This window comes from Corylus avellana, chromosome ca7 (assembly GCF_901000735.1).
Source record: "Corylus avellana chromosome ca7, CavTom2PMs-1.0".
Taxonomy (NCBI): domain Eukaryota; kingdom Viridiplantae; phylum Streptophyta; class Magnoliopsida; order Fagales; family Betulaceae; genus Corylus; species Corylus avellana.
The window spans coordinates 29,630,136-29,653,961 of record NC_081547.1 but is presented as its reverse complement, the minus strand read 5'-3'; the positions used below and the strand labels follow the sequence as shown (position 1 = coordinate 29,653,961).

General features: G+C 35.5%; 5 protein-coding genes across 6 annotated transcripts; 2 read left to right on the top strand and 3 right to left on the bottom strand.

Moving 5' to 3' along the window:
* The first annotated feature begins 3,770 nt into the window (after window positions 1–3,770).
* LOC132187012 (uncharacterized) lies at window positions 3,771–6,725 on the top strand. The gene is made up of 4 exons (XM_059601166.1): window positions 3,771–4,317; window positions 4,949–5,018; window positions 5,105–5,196; window positions 6,480–6,725. Exons 1-3 carry the CDS (start codon window positions 3,955–3,957, stop codon window positions 5,155–5,157), a joined length of 486 nt encoding a protein of 161 aa, XP_059457149.1. The 5' UTR covers window positions 3,771–3,954; the 3' UTR covers window positions 5,158–5,196; window positions 6,480–6,725.
* Window positions 6,726–6,903: 178 nt separating this feature from the next.
* LOC132187009 (staphylococcal-like nuclease CAN2) lies at window positions 6,904–10,148 on the bottom strand. Its single transcript, XM_059601162.1, has 10 exons — window positions 10,061–10,148; window positions 9,436–9,638; window positions 8,790–8,845; window positions 8,477–8,591; window positions 8,271–8,381; window positions 8,036–8,223; window positions 7,678–7,740; window positions 7,449–7,608; window positions 7,282–7,350; window positions 6,904–7,201 (listed from the first exon to the last, which is right to left on the bottom strand). The coding sequence occupies exons 2-10, from the start codon at window positions 9,619–9,621 to the stop codon at window positions 7,103–7,105; spliced, it is 1,047 nt and encodes a 348-aa protein (XP_059457145.1). The 5' UTR covers window positions 9,622–9,638; window positions 10,061–10,148; the 3' UTR covers window positions 6,904–7,102.
* Window positions 10,149–11,016: 868 nt separating this feature from the next.
* LOC132187010 (staphylococcal-like nuclease CAN2) lies at window positions 11,017–14,009 on the bottom strand. Its single transcript, XM_059601163.1, has 9 exons — window positions 13,695–14,009; window positions 13,093–13,148; window positions 12,787–12,901; window positions 12,579–12,689; window positions 12,294–12,481; window positions 11,965–12,024; window positions 11,736–11,895; window positions 11,555–11,623; window positions 11,017–11,473 (listed from the first exon to the last, which is right to left on the bottom strand). The coding sequence occupies exons 1-9, from the start codon at window positions 13,845–13,847 to the stop codon at window positions 11,375–11,377; spliced, it is 1,011 nt and encodes a 336-aa protein (XP_059457146.1). The 5' UTR covers window positions 13,848–14,009; the 3' UTR covers window positions 11,017–11,374.
* Window positions 14,010–15,341: 1,332 nt separating this feature from the next.
* On the bottom strand, window positions 15,342–20,855 carry LOC132187008 (staphylococcal-like nuclease CAN2). Of its 2 annotated transcripts, none has more exons than XM_059601161.1 (9): window positions 20,464–20,855; window positions 17,534–17,589; window positions 17,065–17,179; window positions 16,855–16,965; window positions 16,570–16,757; window positions 16,218–16,277; window positions 15,975–16,134; window positions 15,824–15,892; window positions 15,342–15,740 (listed from the first exon to the last, which is right to left on the bottom strand). In XM_059601161.1, exons 1-9 carry the CDS (start codon window positions 20,611–20,613, stop codon window positions 15,642–15,644), a joined length of 1,008 nt encoding a protein of 335 aa, XP_059457144.1. In that variant the 5' UTR covers window positions 20,614–20,855; the 3' UTR covers window positions 15,342–15,641. The 2 variants fall into 2 exon arrangements, with proteins under 2 accessions (XP_059457144.1, XP_059457143.1); XM_059601160.1 differs by lacking the exon at window positions 20,464–20,855 and adding an exon at window positions 18,155–18,664.
* A 1,901-nt stretch (window positions 20,856–22,756) lies between these two features.
* Window positions 22,757–23,614, top strand: LOC132188548 (heavy metal-associated isoprenylated plant protein 45). Its single transcript, XM_059603037.1, has 3 exons — window positions 22,757–22,872; window positions 23,034–23,109; window positions 23,203–23,614. The coding sequence occupies exons 1-3, from the start codon at window positions 22,864–22,866 to the stop codon at window positions 23,340–23,342; spliced, it is 225 nt and encodes a 74-aa protein (XP_059459020.1). The 5' UTR covers window positions 22,757–22,863; the 3' UTR covers window positions 23,343–23,614.
* Window positions 23,615–23,826: the final 212 nt, after the last annotated feature.

Sequence of the window (23,826 nt, the reverse complement as noted above, 5' to 3'; positions counted from 1 at the left end):
CCCAGGGCCTATGGGGTGGCTCGCGCGGCCACCCCCACCACCAAGGGGGTGGCCCGCGGTCTCTAGGGTGGCCTCGCGGCACCCCAGACAAATCTGGGGTGGCTCTCGCTGCCACCCATGGCTACTGGGGGTGGCCGGTGAGCCACCCCTTCTTGGGTGGTTGCTTCCCCTTACTTGGGACTTCAATTTTTTATTTTTTTTTATTTTTAAAGATTAATAATATTTTAAATTAATAATCAGATGTAGTTGTGTTTATTTTGTAAACTTAAGTTTGATAGGATTGGGTTAGGTGGCAACTTCTTATTGGTGGCAAAAACCTCCTCCTTTTTGCCATGACCGAACAGCAGCTGCTCTCGAAAGAATATGTAGCAATTTGCTTAACCCTGTTGGTAGAAAAGGCATTAATCATGACAAAGTTTTCCTTCGGATCGGTGGAAATGCATCCAACTTCTAACATTTCTATTGAAAACATACGTAATAATTATATGCATGTTAAACAAATTTTTTTTCTTCAGACTCAATTTAAAAGAAAGCTTTATTATGTCATTAGCCGCATGTTAATGAACGGCTTATGAAAGATCAGGAAGGGTTGAGTTGAAGAAGAAGGGATAAGTAATTAATTATGCACTATTTTCCTGAGTTTATAAAAATATTTATTAATTTATCTTTCTGGTTGTCTTTGTAATTTTTTATTTTATTTGTGTGTTGCTGTTGTTTTCGAACAATAATAAGATTATGGTCCAAAAAGGATAAATATATGCTCTGCAAGAGGTGTATTATTAAACACAAGATTGATTTGGAGAGAGAGAGAGACAGCTTCTCTAAAGATTCCTTGAGCTGCAATTACATATTTATAATTAAATAAATTAGCATCTCAAATCCACTAAACGGAGACAAAAAGGAAGATGGGGAAAAAAAAAAAAAAAAAATCTGAACTTTTAGTAATTTATTGTCTAGAAATTCAAGCATCAAATGTGAAAATCACTTTGACCCACTGAACTTTCACTTGATTTTACAAATCCCCCTTAACTTCCAAATCTCTCATTTTGGACCCCTGAACTTTCAATTATTCTCAATGTAGACCCTCCATCAGATTTTAAATGTTACATGACATTTATACCTCTAATTTTTGTATAAAATTTCAACTTCCAAAACTTTTTTTATTAAAAAAAAAATGAAAATCAAGGACATGTTGGTCTTTTTTTGTATTTTTAATGGTTAAAATTAACGGAAGGGTTCTAATTGAAAGTTCAGGGGTTCAAAATGAGAGATTTGGAAGTTCAGAGGGATTTGTAAAATCAGGTGAAAGTTGAAGGAGCTAAAGTGAAGTTTCCCCAAAAAGTTTATATGAAAACAAATTGCCTAAAACTTGTTCGTGTAGGGTAATTATATAAAATTCTTTTTCATATTTGCTATCTGAACTATTTGATAAAATTGTTGAAAATATCTATCCATACAGAGTATCCAAAGAACATAAAAGCATTGGGTTCATTTTGTGAAAAGAAGACCAAATCAAATGGATTGGAATATAAATTTTTTTTTTTTAATAGGAAAAAAGCTCAGAATCATCAGGGAATTCAACCAACAAAAAGTAATGCATACCCCATCTGCAAGCATGCGTGAAAACTAGACGTGGATTTGAGATGCTGGAATAGCCACTTTCTGTTTCTAATGACTTTTTTTTTTTTAAAAAAAATAATAATAAAAAAAAAGTGGAATTCACAAAGGTTTATTCAAAAAGATGGGTCTTGTGAAGGTCACGTTGATAATGCGAAGCACCTATTGAAGAAAATAGACATGAACGTCCTTTCGGTCAAGTATCCATCCAATACGACATGCACAGAAACTTGATTGACGACTACTCTTAGGACTTGTGACTTGTCGTTTCAATTTACTGTAATGGTGGAAAGCTTTGAGATTAGGAATAAGAATTTAAGGGGAGTTTTGTTTTTTCCCATCCGAATTCAACCTTGACACGTCATTTTCTATGTATTTTCTACCACTCTTAATTTGCCTATATCTTATGATACGCAAAATGGGACACTACTAGAAGTGGTCAATACGCAACTCACAAGTTTTAATTTTTATTTTTATTTTTTTTTAATTTCTTAGAAAAACCTAAAAAAAATTGGGAATAAGCCAAATAAATGGCCAAGCCCAATAGTTTTTTTGCAAACAAACTAGTAGATGGGCTAGGAGAAATGCCTATATATTGTAACAATAGGAGAACTTGATAGCCACAGTAAAGAGAATAACACTAATAATAAAAGGATCAAACCCACCATAAAAGATTACATGAACAGATTGTTTTTTGGGTCAGAAAGGGTATGATTTGACAAAGACCAGATATTTAGTTTAATCTCTAAAATAAATCTGTACTATAAGGATTGGAATCTCTAATAGCTTTTTGTTTAAATTGTTAATACTTAAAAAAAAAAAAAAAACTCATACAAAATTATCTTTCTAAATAAGACGGAAACCATGTAAAATGCACATAAAAATAAATATTTTTGTGCTACTCGAGGTGGGCACATAAAGAATTTATTCAAATTCAATTCATTCTATAGACTGAAATGAAAGAATTTCTTAGATTATTATTATTATTATTATTTTAATTATCACCATCGGATCTATAAAAATTCTGTCACTACGTTGAAGATTATGCCATACATGACTTGTTAAAGATCCCTAATTTGAAACCCCGAATATGCTCTGTTTGTTTTATTTTTCTTATCATGATAATTGATAAGAAGACCAACATGCAGCAGTAGATATGTGAGCTTAGGATTGGAATATTTATATATATATAATATGCCCACACTGTTGAACGCATTCCCTATCTGCAATAAAGTGAAAAATGGAGGAATATTTTTTATGCTAAGAACGAAATCTGAATAGAATCTAGCTACCACATTTTGTTAAAAAGAAGATTTCTTTTTCAAAAGGTGTTGACGATTGAAAGGCCAATACAAAAACAAATCTTTCTTCTTCTTTTTTTCTCATTTCATTTCATTGTGTTGTGAAATCAGCAGCACCATGTCTTGTCTAAAACGACGTCCATGGAATTGATTGATAATTATATTGACAAAAGAGAAATGTATAATCCCCAGTTTGATATGAGTGGGGGAAAAGCTTGCACACTGTAATAAAAATATGGGAGGAATTTGTTTTTTTTTTTTTTTTCTGACTTTTGGTAGGACAGATCCACATATATGTTATCATTTGTGCAATCTACTTATTACTTAGTTTAAAATTTTGGTGGCCCTAGAGATGGCTTTTGCTTGTCTTCTCTTGTCGCTATCATAAACACGTCAAATATTTAATTAAAATAATAGATAAATCATGTTAAATTATAAAAAATCAATAAAAAGAGATAAATTAGTTCCTAAGATATAGCATGCATGGGTAGCTTAAATATCACACGAGGGAGTGAGGGAGGGAAATGAAGTGTCCATGAAAAGGCTTAAAAACTGGGCCTCTCTGTCAAGCCCAGCTTGACATGATACGCCTCTCTCAGAGCTTGGGCTTTCTTCTTTCAATCTCACACGATAGATAGCTCTGAAATCCATTTTTGATGCATTTTGTCTATTTCAAATGGGCCTATATGAGGCCTGATTCAAACTGGGTCTATAAACCTTGTGGAGCAATCTGGAATTGGGCCCTCCAAAGATCTTGCTAGGCCTGGTTGAAGAATTAAAAAAAAAAAAAAACCCAATACTCCTAAAGAAGTAAAGAACTCTTAAGAAACTGCCAGTTTGCATAAATCTAAAACCCTTTTCTTATTTGTAGTTCTTGGCTCAAAGATCTCAGAATTCTTCCATGAAAACCAGATAAGATTGCCAACCCAAAAGCTCCAAAAATAAAACTAATCTCTACATACTTTTCCACCACCCCTTAAATATTGAATACGTTTCGTTTTCACCCTCTGTTTCTGTCTCTCTCTCTCTCTGTTATATGGGAAAATCACTTCCTTCGGCGACCAAACTCCAAGATTTCGCCAAAATTGTGTCACCGGGCAGATTCCAAACGCCGAAACGCGCAAAAACCATATCGCAAATCCGAGTCTCGGCCCCGGAAACAGGAAAACCTGGGGCTGTACGGCTCGAATCGGAGCGAGTGAAGCAGCAAAAGTTGATGGAGAGCTCGCAGGGGCAGCAGAGTGAGAGCCGGATGCCGCTGGGGCAGGTTGTCTCCGACTGCGTGAAGCGGTGGTTCCAGGACGCGCTCAAAGAGGCCAAGGCCGGGGATAGCGGCATGCAGGTTCTTGTGGGCCAGATGTACTACAGTGGCTATGGTGTCCCCAGAGACCCTCAAAAGGTCAACTTGTTTTTTCCTTCGTTTCTGTTTGTAGTTTTTTTTTTCCTTGCTTTTTGATCAGCATAGTAATATTCTCGTGGATGCTACTAAATGCAATTTTCACCCTATGTAACACATTGTTTTGGTTTGCTTCTTTTTTCTTTTTTCTTTTTTCTTTTTTTCATATCCATGGGTTCTTTTTATCATCGTAGTTACATTCACTTCGTTGGTGTTATGGAATGAGAATACTGTGTTTAATTTTACGTCTCTTTTATGTGGTTGCTACCGAGGAAACGAGAAGAAAATTGAGATTTTGTATGCCATGTACCATTGTGTGTTGTTTTGGAAAGGCTCTTTAGTTAGGCCTAGTAATTGTATTAGACTCATATACAGTGGGGGTTGCTTGTTATATTGGTTGTTATTTTAAAAATCGTTGAATTACAAGTGAGCTTTTATGTGTATTATACAGAGCTCTTTAGAGTCCTGGTGGATCTTAGGATTCTTTGAGCTTTCTAATTGGTCATTGGAGCACTTAGCTATCGTTAATTTTACTTGTGTTTATTTATCTGCTTTATTGTTGATGTCATACTATTGCATTCGTTGGTTGTGAACAAGTGATTACTGAAGAAGTATTATGTATTCGTTATCAAAGGGACGCGCTTGGATGAATAGAGCTTCTAAAACTAGGGTTTCAGTTTGGAATGTAAGCGATAAACACCCAGGTACTATCTCTCTCTCTCCCTCTCTATGGCTTCTTTATTATTGTGGCCTTGCTTCGTCTAATTGATGAATATGTGGTTTCCTTTAGGTTACAATGCAAGTGACTCAGATTCGGATGAATCAAAGGGTGATGCAAAATAATGTCAAATGTGATCTTCTGTTGGATTTACCAGTGCAGAAGTGAGTTATATATCTGGCATTCATATTTTTCTTTGATAGAGCTTATTTTCTGACTCTAGTTTCATTCGGTTTAATGATGTATTGTGAAATCTCATTTCCCTTTTACACTTAACTCAGAAGTATCCTATAAACTCTTTAAGGAATTGAACTCCCAAGCCTTTTAAGTTTAAGGAACTGAAGTTGGCCTTTATGAAGTATTTCCTGGCCAGACCATTTTTTCTTTTAAATCAAAAGAAAATAAAAAACTTGGCTTCCTTTAAGCTCCCTTACAAAAGCTCTTGCTTTGTGCTTGTCTCTTTCATCCCTGACTTGTTGAGTGTGAGAAATGCTTTAAATGTACCCTTGTGGCTCAAAAAACAGAAATAATTAACAATGTGCGTGCTGTTGTGCACTAAGTAAGAGGCAGTTGCTTTTGTTGACGTTTATAATGTCGAGTGGGAGATTTTTATCGGGGACAGATCTTAATTTCAACTAAAGACATAATGCACTAAAAAAGATTAGTTTCCCACACTGCACCTCTAGATTAGATAATTGGAGAAATATACATTAAAGTTAGCTATTTCGGAGAATTCATTGAGGGAAAACTAACAGAGTAACTTTCTTCAGTTGTGCATGGACTTTTAAACCACCACCCCACCCCCCACCTCCCCTTTTTTTTTGTAATAAGTAATATGAATTTTATTAGAAACATCAAACAGCGTAAGCCTCTATACACACACACACATGCAGTATACAAGAAAAAGTACCTTAACACCAATCAAAAACCCCCACAAAACACCAGAACGCTAGTCCCCTAATACTTGAAACCCACAATCTTGTCCTCCTAATAATGTTCCTCATCAAGGTTAGATAGGAGCCATAGTCTTATCCTCTTGCCCCTTGGTCCCGAAACCCCACCTTAGAACATAACTACCTGAATCCTCATCCATCCCCTTCCCAAGATCACTATCACCCAACTCCAAAGACAAAGCATTACCAGCCGAAGGAGAGATACCAAATGATGAAACTTGAGAACAAGCCACGGCGCAACTCTGCCTGTGCATGCTGGGAAAGGACCAGCTCAGATGAGCCACTATGGACCGCCTCAGATAAACTTGAACCTTGGTCACTCTTGTCTGTTAACCTTTAAATAAAAGTGATTTACATCTATTTTTCTTAGTATCGGGGAAAACAAAAGAAAGGAACTATACAAAATCAATTGTTCTTAGAAATGATTACTGTTCTGCTTTTCAATCAACACTGCCAGCCATTATTTACTAATACATACCTTCTGTGTTCTCCAGTGAATCCCTGGGCTGTGATGATTCCGGTGCTAACCAGATTTCCACCACGGATTGATTTTGTTGCCAACTTTGCCTCATTTTTTCACTCTTTTGTTAGTTATCTTCTTTATTTCCTTTCTCGGGGTATATTCCTTGTATGTTGCTGTATTTATTACACCTAGACTTAAGGTTGTGTAGATTTGTAATACAAAATTTTCATTCTAATGGCTTATTTTGTTGCTATGAAATATTAAGATGAAATTCCTCTTGAAAATTATTACTCCATTTGGTGAGTGGTAATTTTGAAGGATATTGCTCCCTGTATTGTATATGTGCATTGGGATGAGTTATTTCAAAACAAAAACATTAACCCAAAACACTAAAAGCTATTTTTATATTTATATTACATTAAACCAAAAAAAAAAAAAAAAAACAGAAAGCTCCCTCTACGCATTAACTAACAAGTTGACTTAAAATATTAAGTTACGACAGCATAGTGCTAAATGCCATTTGTACATAATAATAATAATAATAATAATAATAATAAAGGATAGAAGCTTCTTTACAAGTTCTTTCTCCGCTTCTCCAGGCATCTCTGCTCTTGTCTTGGATGCAAGTCCATTTTATGACTCTCGTCACGCACGCTATCTCCCTTCGCGTTTGTCCTTTCTCCATTCCCATGGCTTCTCAGGATTCGCTGAAGCCCATAGGCCAACTCGCTTGGCTCGGGCCTCTTTTTCCCACTGTTATACGCATATAGAGAATAAAGTTAAGAGAGACTTAACATTGAAATTACATGAATGAAGTGAAGATAATTTCTAACTTTTGCAAATTCTGGGCGTTGGTCGTAGGCTGTGTAGTGCCATGCAAGCCCTTTCTTGAGCATTAATTCCTGTTAAGAGTGATTAGAAAAAAAAAAAAAAAAAAAACAGATAATTTAGCTCATTAATAAAGAGGTTCAAAAGAGACCAATTTTGAGAGAAACAGTACCTGCACGAATTTTCCATTGCAATATACATCACCTACGCAGCGGCCATATTGATCTTCATCGTAAACAAGCACTCTCAAACACTTTCCCTGAACAATATTAGTCAGCTCTTCCTTTGCCTCCTCCCCATATGGCATTGAATTCTCTGGTGCATCTATTCCCCTGTTCTCAAACTATTATTCATTGCCAAAAAGATTTAGCTAGTGACCCATATGAGCCAGGCAATCTTACCTTAGTCGAATTCTACACTTACGAGCAAGGATCTCCTCCTTGTTTTGAAAATTATGTAGTACCCTGGGTGGCAGAAAACAATTATAAACCTATAATCAAAAACTGGGATTTAGAACTCATACAATTGGGTTGCCCCTATTGCACTAGATAGCCCACTTGAAATCATATTCAGGCCTCACCTGCTCGAGCTGCCTAAATACCTACTCAAGCAGGTGAGGTATGAGTAGACTCTTATAGAGATGTCCTAATTGCACGTAATCCCTGACAGCCTATTGAACGCAATCCCTGTCCTCAAAACTAGAACCAAATCTAATTAGTCTCTAACCAAAGCCTATATCTAGGAAGTTAGATGACTAACCTATATCCAGAATTAATAATTCTTTTATGAAGTGCATCAGCCTCTGCATAATTTTTCTTAGCACGTGCTTCTGATCTTTGGACAACTGCTATTTGTACATCACTAGGAATGCACGATGATTCCCGGGGGTCTGTTGTACTGACATACACCGTCATACCATCTCCATCTGCTACAGCTTTTGCATCAACCTATTTTCATGGCAACATTAACTCTGAAAAAAGGGCATAGTTCTTACTAGCAACGTCTCAAATTCATATTTTACGCCTGCAGGCAATGATGTTGGGACCACAACAGTAAGTTCGACTAAGGTATGAGGAAGAGGGAGACCGTAGAAAGTCAATAAACCCTAATAATAGGCAAAAGGAGAATGTTTATTGTTCGTTCCATGTATTCTATGTATTATGCAAAATGTTCTATATTGTGCCAATTCTTTTATTGTACCTCAACATCTGCTTTTTGGTCTGTCTTCAGAGTCTCAATGATAAGTCTAGCAGCTTCTTCAGGTGTTTCTGGAGGGGGTTTTGATTCTCTCCATGCCTCTAGTAGTTTTCTGTACCTTCACATATTTTCAATTTTTCAAAATGTAGATTGTTAAGAGAGAAAGTTGTACAATCAACCATATTCATCACTCCTTGTCTCTACTTCTTTCTAAATATATAAGAATTTCAGTCAACAAACTGGATATTTGATTTCACCAGGAACATTTAGTTTATTTTCGATAATAGACCGTTGAGATAGATCGCGTGCTACTTACCAATTAGCTTGAGCCTTCTTGGACGAGACCACATGCTTGCTGAGTCCTTTCGGGACCTTAGAACATTGAAGAAAAAACAATTTGATTAACAGGATGGGAATTAAACTTACTCAGATACCTAATTACCTCAAAAAAAAAAATCAATCCTTATATACTTCAATAAGCCATTGCCAGATATGATTATCATAATAATTCAACATTTCTATGAATACCCGGAAAATAAAAGGCAACCAAACAATGCTTGAATTATGGCAGCAATAACCCCAAATGAAAGCACAAGTGGAAAGTTCAAGGAAAGAGAAATCGGGATCCACTATAATTTCGAAAGAAAATTCTCCGGGAAAATATTTCATTCCAAATTTCCAACCTGATTAAGCCAATCAAGTATAATACATATTATAATATGTATTATATATAATTATAGTTGCTTTTTAAATTTCTTGACGAGTCTTCTTTGTAAGAAAATAAAAACTAAAAAAATATATAAACTAAAAACAAAGTAGTTAAACAGCTCAGACTTGAAAATAAAGGTCGAAGGACTGAAATTAAGGAGTAGGGATCATTCATCTTGATTTCTGATTACCTTAGTTGTAAGAAATTTCAAATGAACTTATTCCACATCAAACCCAATGAAACTCCAATATACCTGGGAGGTGATCTCAAAGTGGAAGAGATGCTGGGCGAGAGCCGATACGCCGACGGTGGCCGCCGATACACCATGATGTCCAAGTGACTCGGAGTCCCCAGCTGCGGTGGGCTGCCAGCATTGACCAAGCAACCTCAAGGCTTTTTCCACATGGGTTGAAATCCAGTCAAATTTGGGCATTCCCATGTTGGAATTTCCTCAATCTGAAGCTCAGATAGATGGTAATGAGTTTCAAACAGAAGCTATATAAAGAAACAAAGGAATAGCTTTATTTTCTGCTTTTGGCGAGGAATCTTTGTACAAAGAACAGGGAAGGTGGCGCAACTGGAAAGGCAAACTAAACGACGACAGAAGGAATTAGAATGACACGTGGCGCGTTTTTGTTTGTCATGAGTTGCTTTAAAAAAGCTATTTTTACGACGCATGTTTCCCCCTCCCCTATCGGCGGAAGCGCCGGGAAGCTCAAACCTTCGCTGCTTGCTATCACTTCTTGACGAGGGTAATCCGATGAATTAACAAATGAAAGTATATATAATATTTAAAGATAATTTTTATTAAGGTTATGCTTTTTTTTTGAAGTCCCAGTGTTTTAAAGGAAGAAAAGGAAAAAAGAAGAGGTTGTTACCTTGTCAATCTCTTCCTGTGGAAGCACAAAGGAAAATGCTAAAAGTGAGTAGCTTTCTTTTTGAAGTGATTAAAAGCCCAGGCATGGCAAGCACACAGAGCTTATCAAAAAAGCATGAAGTAGACACTTATTATACCTTTAAATTTTTATTATTTTATTATGTTTATCAACATATTTTAAATTTCCATGAGCAAATAGACTGACTTTGCCGTCAGGCGTCAGCTCACTTATTGTGCAAATATGACAACAAAGTAGACAGTATTTACAGCAAAGAAAGAGAAAGGGAAAAGACAATAAAAACACTGAGCGGTGATATTGCGCAAGTGCATAGTGTCTCACGCTAGAGTAAACAGTAACTAACAAAATATTAAAAAAATGTTGAAACAATAACTTTTGGTTACTGTTCACACCAACGTGAGGCACCGTGCACTCACGCTGGCATGCATAGTATCACTACTTAAAAAACACTAGAATATTAGATACCAAAACAATATTATTTCGTGAATTTGTTTACATATACATATATTATTGTATGCTGATGTGGTTATTAACCACCTTCACTTACCTTAAAAATGTTATATGAATGCGTTGTTAATAATTTTTACTAATTGCATAAATTTCTCATATTTGATTCATACTCTTCTATAAATTTAATAAATTAACTATTAGATTTGTGAAGTTTATCATTAACTTATATGGGGTTCACATAAGTCTACAAATCTAATGATTAATTTGTAAAATGAGATGAGTCAAATATGAAGAAAATATTGACTCATTGCATTTTAGGAGTAGTAGTAGATTTTAACAACTCTAATCAACTCGACCATTCACCTCCATTTTGAGGGGTATATGTACTCTTTTCATAATTTTATTACTTAATAATAATAGATTTATAAATAAAAATTTGATTACATACTTAATATTTTCAAGAAAGAAAAATTATTTTGGATACAGGGTTAGCCAAAATAACCTTTGGTCATACCAATAAGAATGCTGGTCTTCAGCATTAAGAAACAGAGTCAATTCTCACTTCAGTTATGACTTCAAATTTTAAGTTACCACATCCAACGCATGGTGCTAAACGCGATGGGTTACAACAAGAACAAACAAACAAACAAAGCGTATTTATAAACTTACAAAAAAAAAAAGAAAAGAAAAGAAGAAGCGTATTTACAAGTTCTTTCTCCATTTTTCAAGCCATCCCTGCTCTTGGATGCAAGTCCATATTTTTCACTATGGTTTTCACTTGCTTAGCTCAAGTGGTTAAACAGAGAGAGAGAGAGAGAGAAAGAGAGACAAAGAGAAAGGACAACACTATCTCCCTTCGCGTTTGTCTTTTCTCCATTGCCATGGCTTCTCAGGATTCGATAAAGCCCACAGCCCAACTCGCTTAGCTCGGGCATCTTTTTCCCACTGTTATTACACATATAGAGAATCAAGTTAAGAGAGGCTTAACATTGAAATTACATGAATGAAGTAAAGATAATTTCTAACTTTTGCAAATTCTGGGCGTTGGTCGTAGTCTGTGTAGTGCCATGCAAGCCCTTTCTTGAGCATTAATTCCTGTTAAGAGTGATAAAATAAAAAAAATAAAAAAAAGAAAAAAAAAAAAGAAAGATAATTTAGCTCATTAGTAAAGAGGTTCAAAAGAGACCAATTTTGAGGGAAACAGTACCTGCACGAATTTGCCATTGCAATATACATCACCTACGCAGCGGCCATATCGATCTTCACCGTAAACAAGCACTCTCAAACACTTTCCCTGAACAATATTAGTCAGCTCTTCCTTTGCTTCCTCCCCATATGGCATTGAATTCTCTGGTGCATCTATTCCCCTGTTCTCAAACTATTATTCATTGCCAAAAAGATTTAGCTAGTGAGCCATATGAGCCAGGCAATCTTACCTTAGTCGAATTCTACACTTACGAGCAAGGATCTCCTCATTATTTTGAAAATTCAGTACCCTGGGTGACAGAAAACAATTATGAACCTATAATCAAAACTGGGATTTAGAACTCATACAATTGGGTTGCCCTATTGCACTGGATAACCCACGTGAAATCCTATTCAGGCCTCACCTGCTCAAGCTGCTTAAATACCTACTCAAGCAGGTGAGGTATGAGTAGACTCTTATAGGGATGTCCTAATTGAACGCAATCCCCGTCCTCAAAACTAGAACCAAATCTAATTAGTCTCTAGCCAAAGCCTATATCTAGGAAGTTAGATGACTAACCTATATCCAGAATCAATAATTCTTTTATGAAGTGCTTTAACCTCTGCATAATTCTTCTCAGCACGTGCTTCTGATCTTTGGACAGCTGCCATTTGTACATCACTAGGAATGCACGATGATTCCCGGGGGTCTGTTGTACTAATATACACCGTCATACCATCTCCATCTGCTACAGCTCTTGCATCAACCTATTTTAATTCGAATGATTCAGTCAATCAAACCCCGCCAACTCTAAATATAACTAATCATGGCAACATTAACTCTGAAAAAGGGCATAGCTCTTACTGGCAACGTCTCAAATTCATACTTTACGCCTGCAGGCAATGATGTTGGGACCCCAGAAGTAAGTTCGACAAGGGTATGAGGAAGAGGGAGACCATAGAAAGTCAATAAACCCTAATAATAGACAAAAAGAGAATGTTTGTTGTTTCCTTCCATGTAGTTCTATGTATTATGAAACATGTTCTATGTTGTGCCAGTTCTTTTATTGTACCTCAACATCTTCTTTTTGGTGTCTGTTCAGAGTCCCAATGATAAGTCTAGCAGCTTCTTCAGGTGTTCTTGGAGGGGGTTTTGTTTCCCTCCATGCCTCTACTAGTTTTCTGTACCTTCATATATTCTCAAAATGTAGACTGTTAAGAGAAAAAAAGTTGTACATTCAAGCACATTCATCACTCCTGTTTCTAATTCTTTCCAAATATATAAGAATTTCAGTCAACAAAATGGATATTTGATTTCACCAGGAACATTTAGTTTATTTTTGATAATAGACCGTTGAGATAGATCGCGTGCTACTTACCAATTAGCTTGAGCCTTCCTGGACGAGACGACATGCTTGCTGAGTCCTTCCGGGACCTTAAAAGATTGAAGAAAAAAAACAATTTGATTTAACAGGATGGAAATTAAGCTTATACAGATACCTAATTAGCTCAAAAAAATCATCCCTTTATGCTTCAATCAGCCATTGCCAGATATGATTATCATAATAATTCAACATTTCTAGGAATATCCGGAAAATAAAAGGCAACAAAAACTTGAAACTTGCTTGAATTATGGCAGCAATAACCCAAAATGAAAGCACTGTTGGAAAATTCAAGGAAAGAGAAACCTGGGATCCACTACAATTTCGAAAGAAAATTCTCGGAGAAATATTTCATTCCAACCTGATAAAGCCAATCAAGTACTATACATATTATAGGTGTTTAATTTTAAAATTTCTTGACAAGTCTTTTTTCTAAGAAAATTAAAGCTACAAATAAATATATAAACGAAAAACAGAGTAGCTAAACAGCTTAGACTTGAAAAAAAAGGGTCAAAGAACTGAAATTTAAGGACTGGGGATCATTCATCTTGATTTCTGACTTTTTATTCTACATCAAACCCAATGAAACTCCAACAAACCTGGGAGGTAATCTCAAAGTGGAGGAGATGCTGGGCGAGAGCCGATACGCCGACGTTGGTCGCCGATACACCATGATGTCCGAGTGATTCGGAGTCCCCAGCTGCGGTGGGCTTGCAACATTGCCCGCATAGTAACCTCAAGGCATTTCCCATGTTGAAATTTCCCTACTCTGAAGCTAAGACAGATGGTAAAAGGGTTTCAAACAGAAGCTAAAGAAACAAAGGAAGAGCTTTTTGACTTGCAAAAAAACAAGAAAAAAAAAAAAAAAGAGCTTTTTTGTTATAAAACTGCTTTGAGGGCCTGGAATTTCGGCTTTTGGGGAGGAATCTTTGGATTAAGAACCTAGAACAGTGAAGCCGTAAAGGTTGGGGCAAGGAAAAGCAAATAAAAAAATAACGTAGTTGAATGACACGTGGCGTGTTTTGGTTTGTCGGGAATTGTTTATATGGCAGTAATTCGTACTGGGGTATAGCTCATGTCAGGGTATGTACGGATAAAAAATTATAATCAATTATAACTCGATTTATTTAATTAAATTGATCAAAATCTTTTACTCTAATTCTTTAATTTTATGTCGAGTACAAGTGTCCTATTAAAAATGATCAGTTCTCACTATCTATGTGATTAACATGTTCTGGTTGCATGCATTTAAATTTGTTAGTCAATGGGTTAATGCACCTTTTAAAATAAGTAAAGAGCTCTTCTAATTTGATTTTCATTCAAAAATTTGAGAAAACTCACAAAAATTGTCATTTAACTACTTCTCTCTTCTATTCCAAATTTAATTTTGATCAATAATATTCTCTAAATATCAAGAGCCAAAAAGTAAAAAAAAGAATAAAAAACAAATTATTTAATTAAAGTAGAGAAAAATATAAAGAGTTTGATGTTTAATTTATTTTAAAAGTGATTCTTCAATTTTTTTTAAAAAAAAATATATTTTTTTATTCAAAATTAATTTTTATACGAATAGCTCAATAGAAATATAATTTTTTTTTTTTTTTTTTTTTAAAAAAAGAAACTATTTTACCACTCATGTAACATGTTACCCCACGATTGGCATAAGCGCGTGGAAACACAAACTATCGCGATTCTGGTCCTCCAACTTGGCTTTGTTGAAAGTGGTGCAAGACACTGTAATGGGTTTTTTCTTGTATGCGAGTGATATTTTTGGGTTACGATGTATTAGATGAATGGATCGAGACGATTTGATGATATAAATACCAGATAAACTTGTATTGAAATGATAGAGAATAATTTGAGATGGTCAGTCTCCTGGAATTAGAGTCGAGCTTTTGAGATAATTTTTTCTTGCCCTCTTTCTGCCAATTTGGTTGATTCTTGTAGACCCAATCGGTTACAACTGTCCAAAACGCATAAAACTACAAAAATGACCTAATAACTTAAATTAAAACAAAGGGATAATAGGCCCATAAAGGCCCACTACCTAATAAGCCCATTAAAAGCCCACTATATTATATACCCATTACAGACGACTTGAAGCAGGTGAAATCAGGGAGAAGAGAGAGGCACGATCGTCACTAAAAACAGAAGAATTGTAAAGTAAAGGTTTGAATTTTATAATGGATATGGAAATTGAAAGTAAAATGTAGAGTATATTGAAGGTAGGCTATTCGACCTTCATAAGTGTTAAATTACTTCTCTATCTAAAACTGAATACAACTTTCCTTCCATTTTCTCTATCTATTTGTACCAGCCCACTTATTGATTAAGCCCAATAAGTTACAATAAATTACAATCTGTCATGCCCCCAGTCCAACTACTTATTATAGAAGCCCAACAACTATTAGACGTGTTACATTATTACATATAAGGGCGTGGAGACTCTTTTATGCTCTTGGATATAAGTCCATTTTTATGACTCTGGTTTTCACTTGCTTAGCTCAAATGGTTAAACACAGAGAGACAAGGAGAAAAGGACAACACTATCTCCCTCCGCGTTTGTCCTTTCTCCATTCCCATGGCTTCTCAGGATTCGATGAAGCCCACAGCCCAACTCGCTTTGCTCGAGCCTCTTTTTCCCACTGTTTTCACACAAACAGAGAATCAAATTAAGAGAGGCTTAACATTGTGGAATTACATGAATGAAGTGAAGATAATTTCTAACTTTTGCAAGTTCTGAGCGTTGGTCGTAGGCTGTGTAGTGCCATGCAAACCCTTTCTTGAGCATTAATTCCTGTTAGAATGAGAAAAAAGATAGATAATTTAGCTCATTTATAAAGAGGTTCAAAAGAGACCAATTTTGAGAGAAACGGTACCTGCACGAATTTGCCATTGCAATGTAGATCACCTACGCAGCGGCCATAACGATCTTCCCCGTAAACAAGGACTCTCAAAGACTTTCCCTGAACAATCTTAGTCAGCTCTTCCTTTGCTTCTTTCCCATATGGCATTGCACTCTCTGGTGCATCTATTCCCCTGTTTAGAAAAACCATTAACCATTGCCACTAGGTGAAAAGAAAAGATTTAGCTAGTGAGTTCTAGGAGCCAGGTAAACTTACTTTAGTCGAATTCTATACTTACGGGCAAGGATCTCCTCATTGTTCTGAAAATTGAGTACCCTGTGTGGCAGAAAACAATAATAAACCTCTAATCAAAATTAGGATTTAGATTCGTGTAATAATGTTGTCCTATTACATTGGCCACTCCATGTGAAAGCCTGTTCGAGCCCACCTACTCAAATAGGTGACGGACAGCTTGAACCTTACTTGTTGAACACTTATTCAAATTGGTGGGAGCATGAATCGGCTCTTTTGAAGCAACCCTATTGCACACAATCACGGTCCTCAAAACTGGAACCAAATCAGATGGGCCTCTAACCAAAGCCTATATGGAGGAAGTTAGATGACTAACCTATATCCAGAATCAACAATTCTTTTATGAAGTGCATCAGCCTTTGCATAATTCTTCTCAGCACGTGCTTCTGATCTTTGGACAGCTGCCATCTGTACCTCACTAGGAATGCACGATGACTCTTGGGGGTCTATCGTACTAACATACACCGTCATAGTATCTCCATCTGCTACAGCTTTTGCATCAACCTATTTTCATTCGAATGATTCATTAAATCAAACCCAGATAACTCTAATATGACTTAATCATGGCAACATTAACTCTGAGAAATGGCATAACTCTTACCGGCAACGTCTCAAATTCATACTTTACGCCAACAGGCAATGATGCTGGGGCCCCAACCTTAAGTTTAGCTAAGGTATGAGGAAGAGGGAGACCGTAGAAAGTCAATAAACCCTAATAATAGACAAAAAGAGAATGTTTATTGTTTCCTTCCATGTAGAGTTCTATGTATTATGCATCATGTTCTATGTTGTGCCATTTCTTTTATTGTACCTTAACATCTGCTTTATGGTGTCTCTTTAGAGTCCCAATGATAAGTGTAGCAGCTTCTTCAGGTGTTTTTGGAGGGGGTTTTGCTTCTCTCCATGCCTCTATTAATTTTCTGTACCTACATATATTTTCAAAATGTAGACAGTTAAGAGAAAACGTTGTACAATCAAGCATATTCATACTCATTGTTTCTAATTTTTACAAAATATTTTTTTATGACAGGGAACTCCCCACCCCTAAATGATGAATCTTGAACCCGTGTAATGCACCCCCACCACACAAATCTGTTGAATCTGGCTTTTCAGTCAATAAAATGGATATTTGATTTCACCAGGAACATTTAGTTCATTTTCGATAATAGGCCATTGAGATAGATTGTGTGCTACTTGTTCAATCACCAATTATCTTTAAAGTTTAAGCTGATAAAAAATTACTAATGTAATCATTTAATTAATATTCCAGCACTACTTACCAATTAGCTTGAGCCTTCTTGGATGAGACGACATGCTTGCCGAGTCCTTCCGGGACCTTAAAACATTGAAGATAACAACAATTTGATTAACAGTATGGAAATTAAACTTACATAGATACCTAAGTAGCTCAAAAAATTCATCCTTACATGCTTCAATAAGCCATTGCCAGATATGATTTTCATAATAATTCACCATTTCTATGAATACCCAGAAAATAGAAGGCAACAACAACTTGAAACCTTGCTTGAATTATGGAAGCAATAACAACAAATGAAAGCACAATTGGGTAAATCTCGTTCTACCTTGAAAATTCAAGGAAAGAGAAATCTGGGATCCACTAGAATTTCGAAGGAAAATTCTTGGAGAACAGATTTCGTTCCATCCTGATAAAGCCAATCAAGTACTATACATATTATAGGTGCTTAATTTTTAAATTTCTTGACAATTCTTTTTTTCTAAGAAAATTAAAATCATTAATTCGATATTGAGAAAGGGGGTGACTACAAAAATATATAAACTAAAAAAGAAGAAGTCAAAGAACTGAAATGAAGGACTAGGGATCGTTCATCTTGATTTCTGACTACTTATTCTACATCAAACCCAATGAAACTCCAACAAACCTGGGAGGTGATCTCAAAATGGAAGAGATCCTGGGCGAGAGCTGATACGCCGACCTTGGCCGACGACACACCATGATGTCCTAGTAATTCGGAGTCCCCAGCTGTGGTGGGCTTGCAACATTGTTCGTATAGGAACCTCAAGGCGTTTCCCATGTTGGAATTTCCTCAATCAGGAGCCAAGACAGATGGTAATGGGTTTCAAACAGAAGCAAAGAACCAAAGGAAGAGCTTTTTTGTTATAAAACTGGTTTGGTGTGGTCTGGATTTTCGGCTTTTGGGGAGGAATCTTTGGATTTAGAAGAGTGAAGGTGGGGCAACTGCCAAGGCAAATCGAAGGAATGGGGAAGCAGAATGACACGTGGCGCGTTTCGGTTTGTCATTACTTGTTTCTACGGCGCCGGTAACTCTTACGATGATTATGTAACTACCTAACCTTTTCTGCTCGTGAGCGGTTAAACTTTTTAGTCAACGGGTTAACGTAGCTTCTAAGCTGAGGAAAGAGCTATTTTACGACACATCTTGCCCCACGATCGTCATAAGTGCGTGGAGTCGTCCAACTAGGCTTCGTTGACAATGGTGCAGGACGAAAAGAGAGAAGGTGAAAATAATTATAATTAAATTTTGAATGGAATATTTATTAGATTTTAGATTTAATAGTAATCATTTTTATTAACATCAAACAAAATAAGCATTTAGGTTAAAAACTTGAAAGTTTGTGGACCATTTCTCTTGTAAAAAAATGCTGAAAACACGGTTTAATTAATGCTATTATTAAATCAAAATTTAATAATAATTCATATTAAGTACAATGAGTCCTGCTTCAAGTGCATGTAGGTAAGAACATTCGCAATGCTTATGTATCTTAAATTTGTATGTTAGATGGAGATGGTTAATCAAACCTCTAAAAATATATGTCTATTCAGATTTTTAAACTAAATTTAGTTTGCATTTTATCTAAAGTGCTTATTCAGTGTAAAAAAAGGACGAATTGGGATTCACAACAATTAGATGCCCGAACGACCGAGTCTCATTTGAACTTTCTCACATTAACCATGCAAATTACTCACAAATTCGATACTGAATTAATGTAGATCCCAATTCAGAAAGCACCGTGGAAGAGTGCATGAGCACTCCAATTGCTTTCCTAAATTTCAATTTAAATTTAAACAATCAAACTACTTTTTACCTTTCTATTCAAATAGACTCGATAACAATTTTCTTATCTTTTTCTATATCATTTGAATATTATTTCTTTAATTTTTTATAGTTACCTTTTTCTTTCTTTTATTTTCTAACCGTCATAATTTTCAATTGTTCTAGTGTAGGACCTTCTTCCCGTGGTTCACTATGTAAATTTCAAAGAAATTATAAATTCTCAAATTATAGAATCTCGGCCATTTCTTTACATTGAAACATTTGAAAAAATGCTACTTATGAAAAATGTGACATGTTATTAAAGCTTTCAGAAAGAATTTTCCTATAAAAATGCTTCTTCTTCACTTTTATAAATACGCTTCTTCAAAAAATCAACATAAAAACAAAAACCTGATAAAAATATATTCAATTGTCAAGTGTAACATTCCACCTTTTTAACTAATAACATTTTCCAAACATTTTCATGTAAAGAAATTGTCTAAATTTCGTAACGTGAGAATCACTACAAATTGTAAGGGGTTTAATCCAAATTTTAATGCCTAGAAGTGGTATATTGCTTGCTCCTCGGTAAACTACCAAAGCTTTATTAAAACTAGGGCTCACAATTTTGACCCGACCCACGAACCCGATACAAACATGACACGAAGTTATAGGGTTTTTTGGCGGGTCAACCCGCTTCATTAAATGGGTCACGTCGGGTTGTATCGCTATGCCTTATAAGTAAGCGGGTGTGTCAACCCAACACTATCCGTTATTTTAAACGGGTCTTGTTGGGTTATTCAGCTATTTTTTTTATCGCATCCATGTTTTAGAGTTTAATCCATTTATTTAAACAGACCATGTCCAGGTTTAGGCTAATCGGGTGACGAGTCACCCTGTGGTTGACCCACCTACCCATTTCTGGATTCAAACCAGAATCCATAAGCATATGATCAGAACCAACAATAAGTGCTAGAAATCTACATAAAATGCTTTGACCAAATCTCAATACTCAAGAATCAATCCCAATCCTAAGCGAAAGATCTACACTTTCCCAACAAAACAAACAAACAATTGTTCCTACACTTTCCCACATTTGGTCGGCAAACCAAACGGAGTAAAGTTTCAAGGTCCAAACTAATGAATAAGAAACCAAACAAATATCTTTTCTTTACCTTGGGTATCTCCGGCCTCGACTCAATCTGAGTCCCTTTGCTCGGAACAAAAATGAAGAGCAAAACCGCTATCCCAGACAATACCCACCATAACACATTCGAAACCCGCCTCCTCACTGGCCTCCGAAAATCCACCGGCCTCCGCCTCATTCTCAATCACCGCCACGTTTGTTTCCCCATAAAACTTCATCTGGGAGACTGTTTCCCTGTAAAATTTTGCTAAGAATAGTAAAAAGTTGCGGTCTTGAGGTTGAGTGTCGGAACATCTGTAACAAATCGCGAGTGGAGGTTTGAGATTTGTAGCAGAGGTTGGTTTTGGATTTGATGCGCTGCCGCGCAGCCGCGGGTTGCAGCTTGGGGTTCTTCGCTTTTTGTGGGCAGAAGAGGTAAAGAGTAAAGACAGAAAAAGGCATGAAAACAAAATGAGCGATTTTTTTTTTTTTTAAGAAATGCTATAAGCCAATATTTTTTTTTCATATTTAGCTTATATTCTTTTGCAATTAATCATTAAATTTATGGACTTATGTAAACTCTACATAAGTCAATGATACACTTCACAAATCTAATGATTGATATATTGAATGTAAAAAAATATAAGCCAAATATAAAGAACTTATTGACTCATAACATTTATCAATAAGGTGCATATTTCATCAATATCCAACAAAATTGACCCAAGAGAGTCTAATAATTGTTGAATCAAACATCGCTAAAAAAAAAAAAAAAAAAGAAAAAACTCTAGTAGTTATTAGACTTATCACGTCAATTTACAAAATATTTATGTGATAAATAACATTATTCATATAAAAGAACAGTGAGCTAAGTTTAGGAAATTTTTAAGAAAGTTGCGAGTGCTTTGAACTTACGCACATGAATGGCTTGAACATGTTATACTTCATGACTTTTATTGTCAACAAGGGCATCCAAAAGGTTTATGCATCTTAAAATTTTATATAAAATGGTTAATCAAATCTCTAAAAAATATCTCTATTCGGTTTTCTAAACCAAATGTCAAAGTATACATACCCTTTCAAACTAATATTACATTGTCAATGTCTCATCAAACTATTGATTAAGTAAATAATTCCCTAAACTACTAAAATTTGTCAATATCCCCAATGAAAATTGACTTAGGTTTGCTATTCTTAACTTCCTAACTAGTAAGTATCAACTCTTAATGGTTTGGTGAGTAGAAAGTCTTAGTGTCAAATCTCGAAATGGGGAAGCTTTTAAGATTATTTCCATGCCACAAGCTTGAGTGGCGCTATTGTTCTCGGTGGAGTTAAATCAAGCAATGACTCAACTTGCTTAAAAGAATACTTGTAGTTTTTCACAATATAAGCCTCTCTTGTCATTGATTAACCAAGTCTAAACAGACTAATAGAGTAAGTATGGCCAACCTTTCATATATTAATTGAAACTTCTGATATAAAATATAAAACAATATAATATAAAAATTGATAACTTTCGTGCTATTCAAATGGGTAACTTTAAGCGCCAATGTCTAGCTATATGAGACAATGCTTTTTCAAGGGGTGCCATTCCTGCTAAGAGTTTGTTTGGTTCTGAATATTTTATAGGCGAAACCTTAGTTTTTATCATATTTGAGAATCGAGAGTGTAGTTGAAAAAAAATATATATGATAGTTTGAAATTGTGAAAAAATTTACGTTTTAGCAGGCAAGAAGGAAGTACTTTAAAAAAATAAATAAATAAATAAATACACAATTTTACTATACATTTAATTACATTTTATAAATTAAATTTTCGTCAGCTACTAGACAAAAGAAGGACACCAAAAAGCAGAACATATTCTTCCTCAACCCAGTATTTGAGGGTAGTGGGGCTGATGTATATACCCATTACGAAAAAGCCTTCAACAAAAAGCTTTTCGGTTTAAGGCTTTAGAAAGAACATTGAACGGTGTTTGTGTTGCCACCTATGGGCTTCTTTTTCCCCACTTGCTTTCTGCTTAACCCAATTTCTCAGACAGCTTCGATTTCCTCGTCCAGTGTCTGTGTGAACTGAGTGATTCTCAATCAAATCTGGGTCCTCCAAATGAGATATTAGCATAAATTATTGTTATTATAATTACTTTTCCCCCTTTCTTTCACCCAAACCCATCATTGTTATGATTTTTGCCGACCTCATATGTCAACATAGTGGAATAAATAAAGCTTTATCAAAGTGAAAAATTCCCATCAATCAAGCAAAGAATCCAATACTCCACCTGTCGTCTTTTACATCTATATATTTGGTCTTAATTAAGCTAAACATAAAAAGGCCCTCATTTCTTCCTTCTTTCCTCGTCCATTTCCCTTCTTCCCAAACTCTAAAAAGGGTCATCGGAATATAAAGGTTATATATTGCCATTGCCAATCCCATATATTCTTCAATTAGAATGGGTAATGTAAGTTCCATTCCCGACAATTCTTGAGGAAAGAGCATGAAAAATTACAATTCATGCTCGATTCTCAATTGTAGGGGATCCCTCCCCCGTGTTTCATTGCAATTCCAATTGTCAGAAATTTCTGTTGCATTCAAGAGCTGATGGTTATTTTTACATGTTAGGTGGTGGAATTGAAGGTGGGTTTGCATTGTGAGGAATGTATTAAGAAAATCTTGAAGGCCATCAAGAAGATGGACGGTATAAATTTCTCATATATATCTTTACGTAATATCTTTTCTATTCTTCCGATTAACATTAATTTATACGCATTTGGGTCTTTTTGGGTACCAGATATTGAAACATACAACGTCGAAACGCAGCTCAACAAGGTCACGGTGACCGGCAACATTACTACGGAAGAAGTCATCCGAGTTCTACAAAAGATTGGCAAGTCCGCAAGCACTTGGGAAGGCGATGAGATATCCTGTTGATTGATTCTCTACATTTTTGTGATGCCATGGATCCTGTTACCTTAACGTTACCTTAACTACTCAGCTTGTTGCGATCGTACCAAAATCAAATCTGAACCATAAAATGTTTCAAACTGTTCGTGTGTAAAAGGGTATGACTTTCAACATCAATACACTGCCATCCCGCTTATGTGCTAGTATCTGTATTATGGAGGCTATATTCTATATATACTTTTCTTTCATCATGGTAAGTTTCCAATGTATTGATGAATGGAATAGCCTCGATACAAATTGATAAATGATTAATTCTTGGTTGGAAAGTGAAAGTCTTGTCCCAGGTCAGTGAAACCACCTTGATTAGGTTGAATTTGGCATAGGTGTTGTAAAAAAAATTGGTAGTTTTGTTTAATGATTCATATTTAAAATTAATTAATTAATTAATTATGATTATTTTTTTTTATAGCACCTAAACACAAATCTGATTAGGTCTATAATCGTAAGCAGT

Excerpts from the sequence above, each read along its gene's own strand:
- LOC132187008 (XM_059601160.1), bottom strand. The coding sequence starts at position 18,307 with ATGGGAAACGCCTTGAGGTTCCTATACGAACAATGTTGCAAGCCCACC. Across the intron at positions 16,278-16,569 it reads ATTGTTGATTCTGGATATAG|GGTACTCAATTTTCAGAACA; the intron begins GTTAGTCATCTA and ends TCTGCCACACAG. Across the intron at positions 15,741-15,823 it reads AACGCTCAGAACTTGCAAAA|TGGGAAAAAGAGGCTCGAGC; the intron begins GTTAGAAATTAT and ends GTGTGAAAACAG.
- LOC132188548 (XM_059603037.1), top strand. Across the intron at positions 23,110-23,202 it reads GGCCATCAAGAAGATGGACG|ATATTGAAACATACAACGTC; the intron begins GTATAAATTTCT and ends TTTGGGTACCAG.
- LOC132187010 (XM_059601163.1), bottom strand. The coding sequence starts at position 13,847 with ATGGGAAATGCCTTGAGGTTACTATGCGGGCAATGTTGCAAGCCCACC. Across the intron at positions 12,025-12,293 it reads ATTATTGATTCTGGATATAG|GGTACTGAATTTTCAAAATA; the intron begins GTTAGTCATCTA and ends TCTGTCACCCAG. Across the intron at positions 11,624-11,735 it reads GCAATGGCAAATTCGTGCAG|GAATTAATGCTCAAGAAAGG; the intron begins GTACTGTTTCCC and ends CACTCTTAACAG.
- LOC132187012 (XM_059601166.1), top strand. The coding sequence starts at position 3,955 with ATGGGAAAATCACTTCCTTCGGCGACCAAACTCCAAGATTTCGCCAAA. Across the intron at positions 4,318-4,948 it reads TCCCCAGAGACCCTCAAAAG|GGACGCGCTTGGATGAATAG; the intron begins GTCAACTTGTTT and ends TCGTTATCAAAG. Across the intron at positions 5,019-5,104 it reads TGTAAGCGATAAACACCCAG|GTTACAATGCAAGTGACTCA; the intron begins GTACTATCTCTC and ends GGTTTCCTTTAG.
- LOC132187009 (XM_059601162.1), bottom strand. The coding sequence starts at position 9,621 with ATGGGAATGCCCAAATTTGACTGGATTTCAACCCATGTGGAAAAAGCC. Across the intron at positions 8,224-8,270 it reads ATGAATTTGAGACGTTGCTA|GTTGATGCAAAAGCTGTAGC; the intron begins GTAAGAACTATG and ends CCATGAAAATAG. Across the intron at positions 7,609-7,677 it reads AAGTGTAGAATTCGACTAAG|GGGAATAGATGCACCAGAGA; the intron begins GTAAGATTGCCT and ends GTTTGAGAACAG.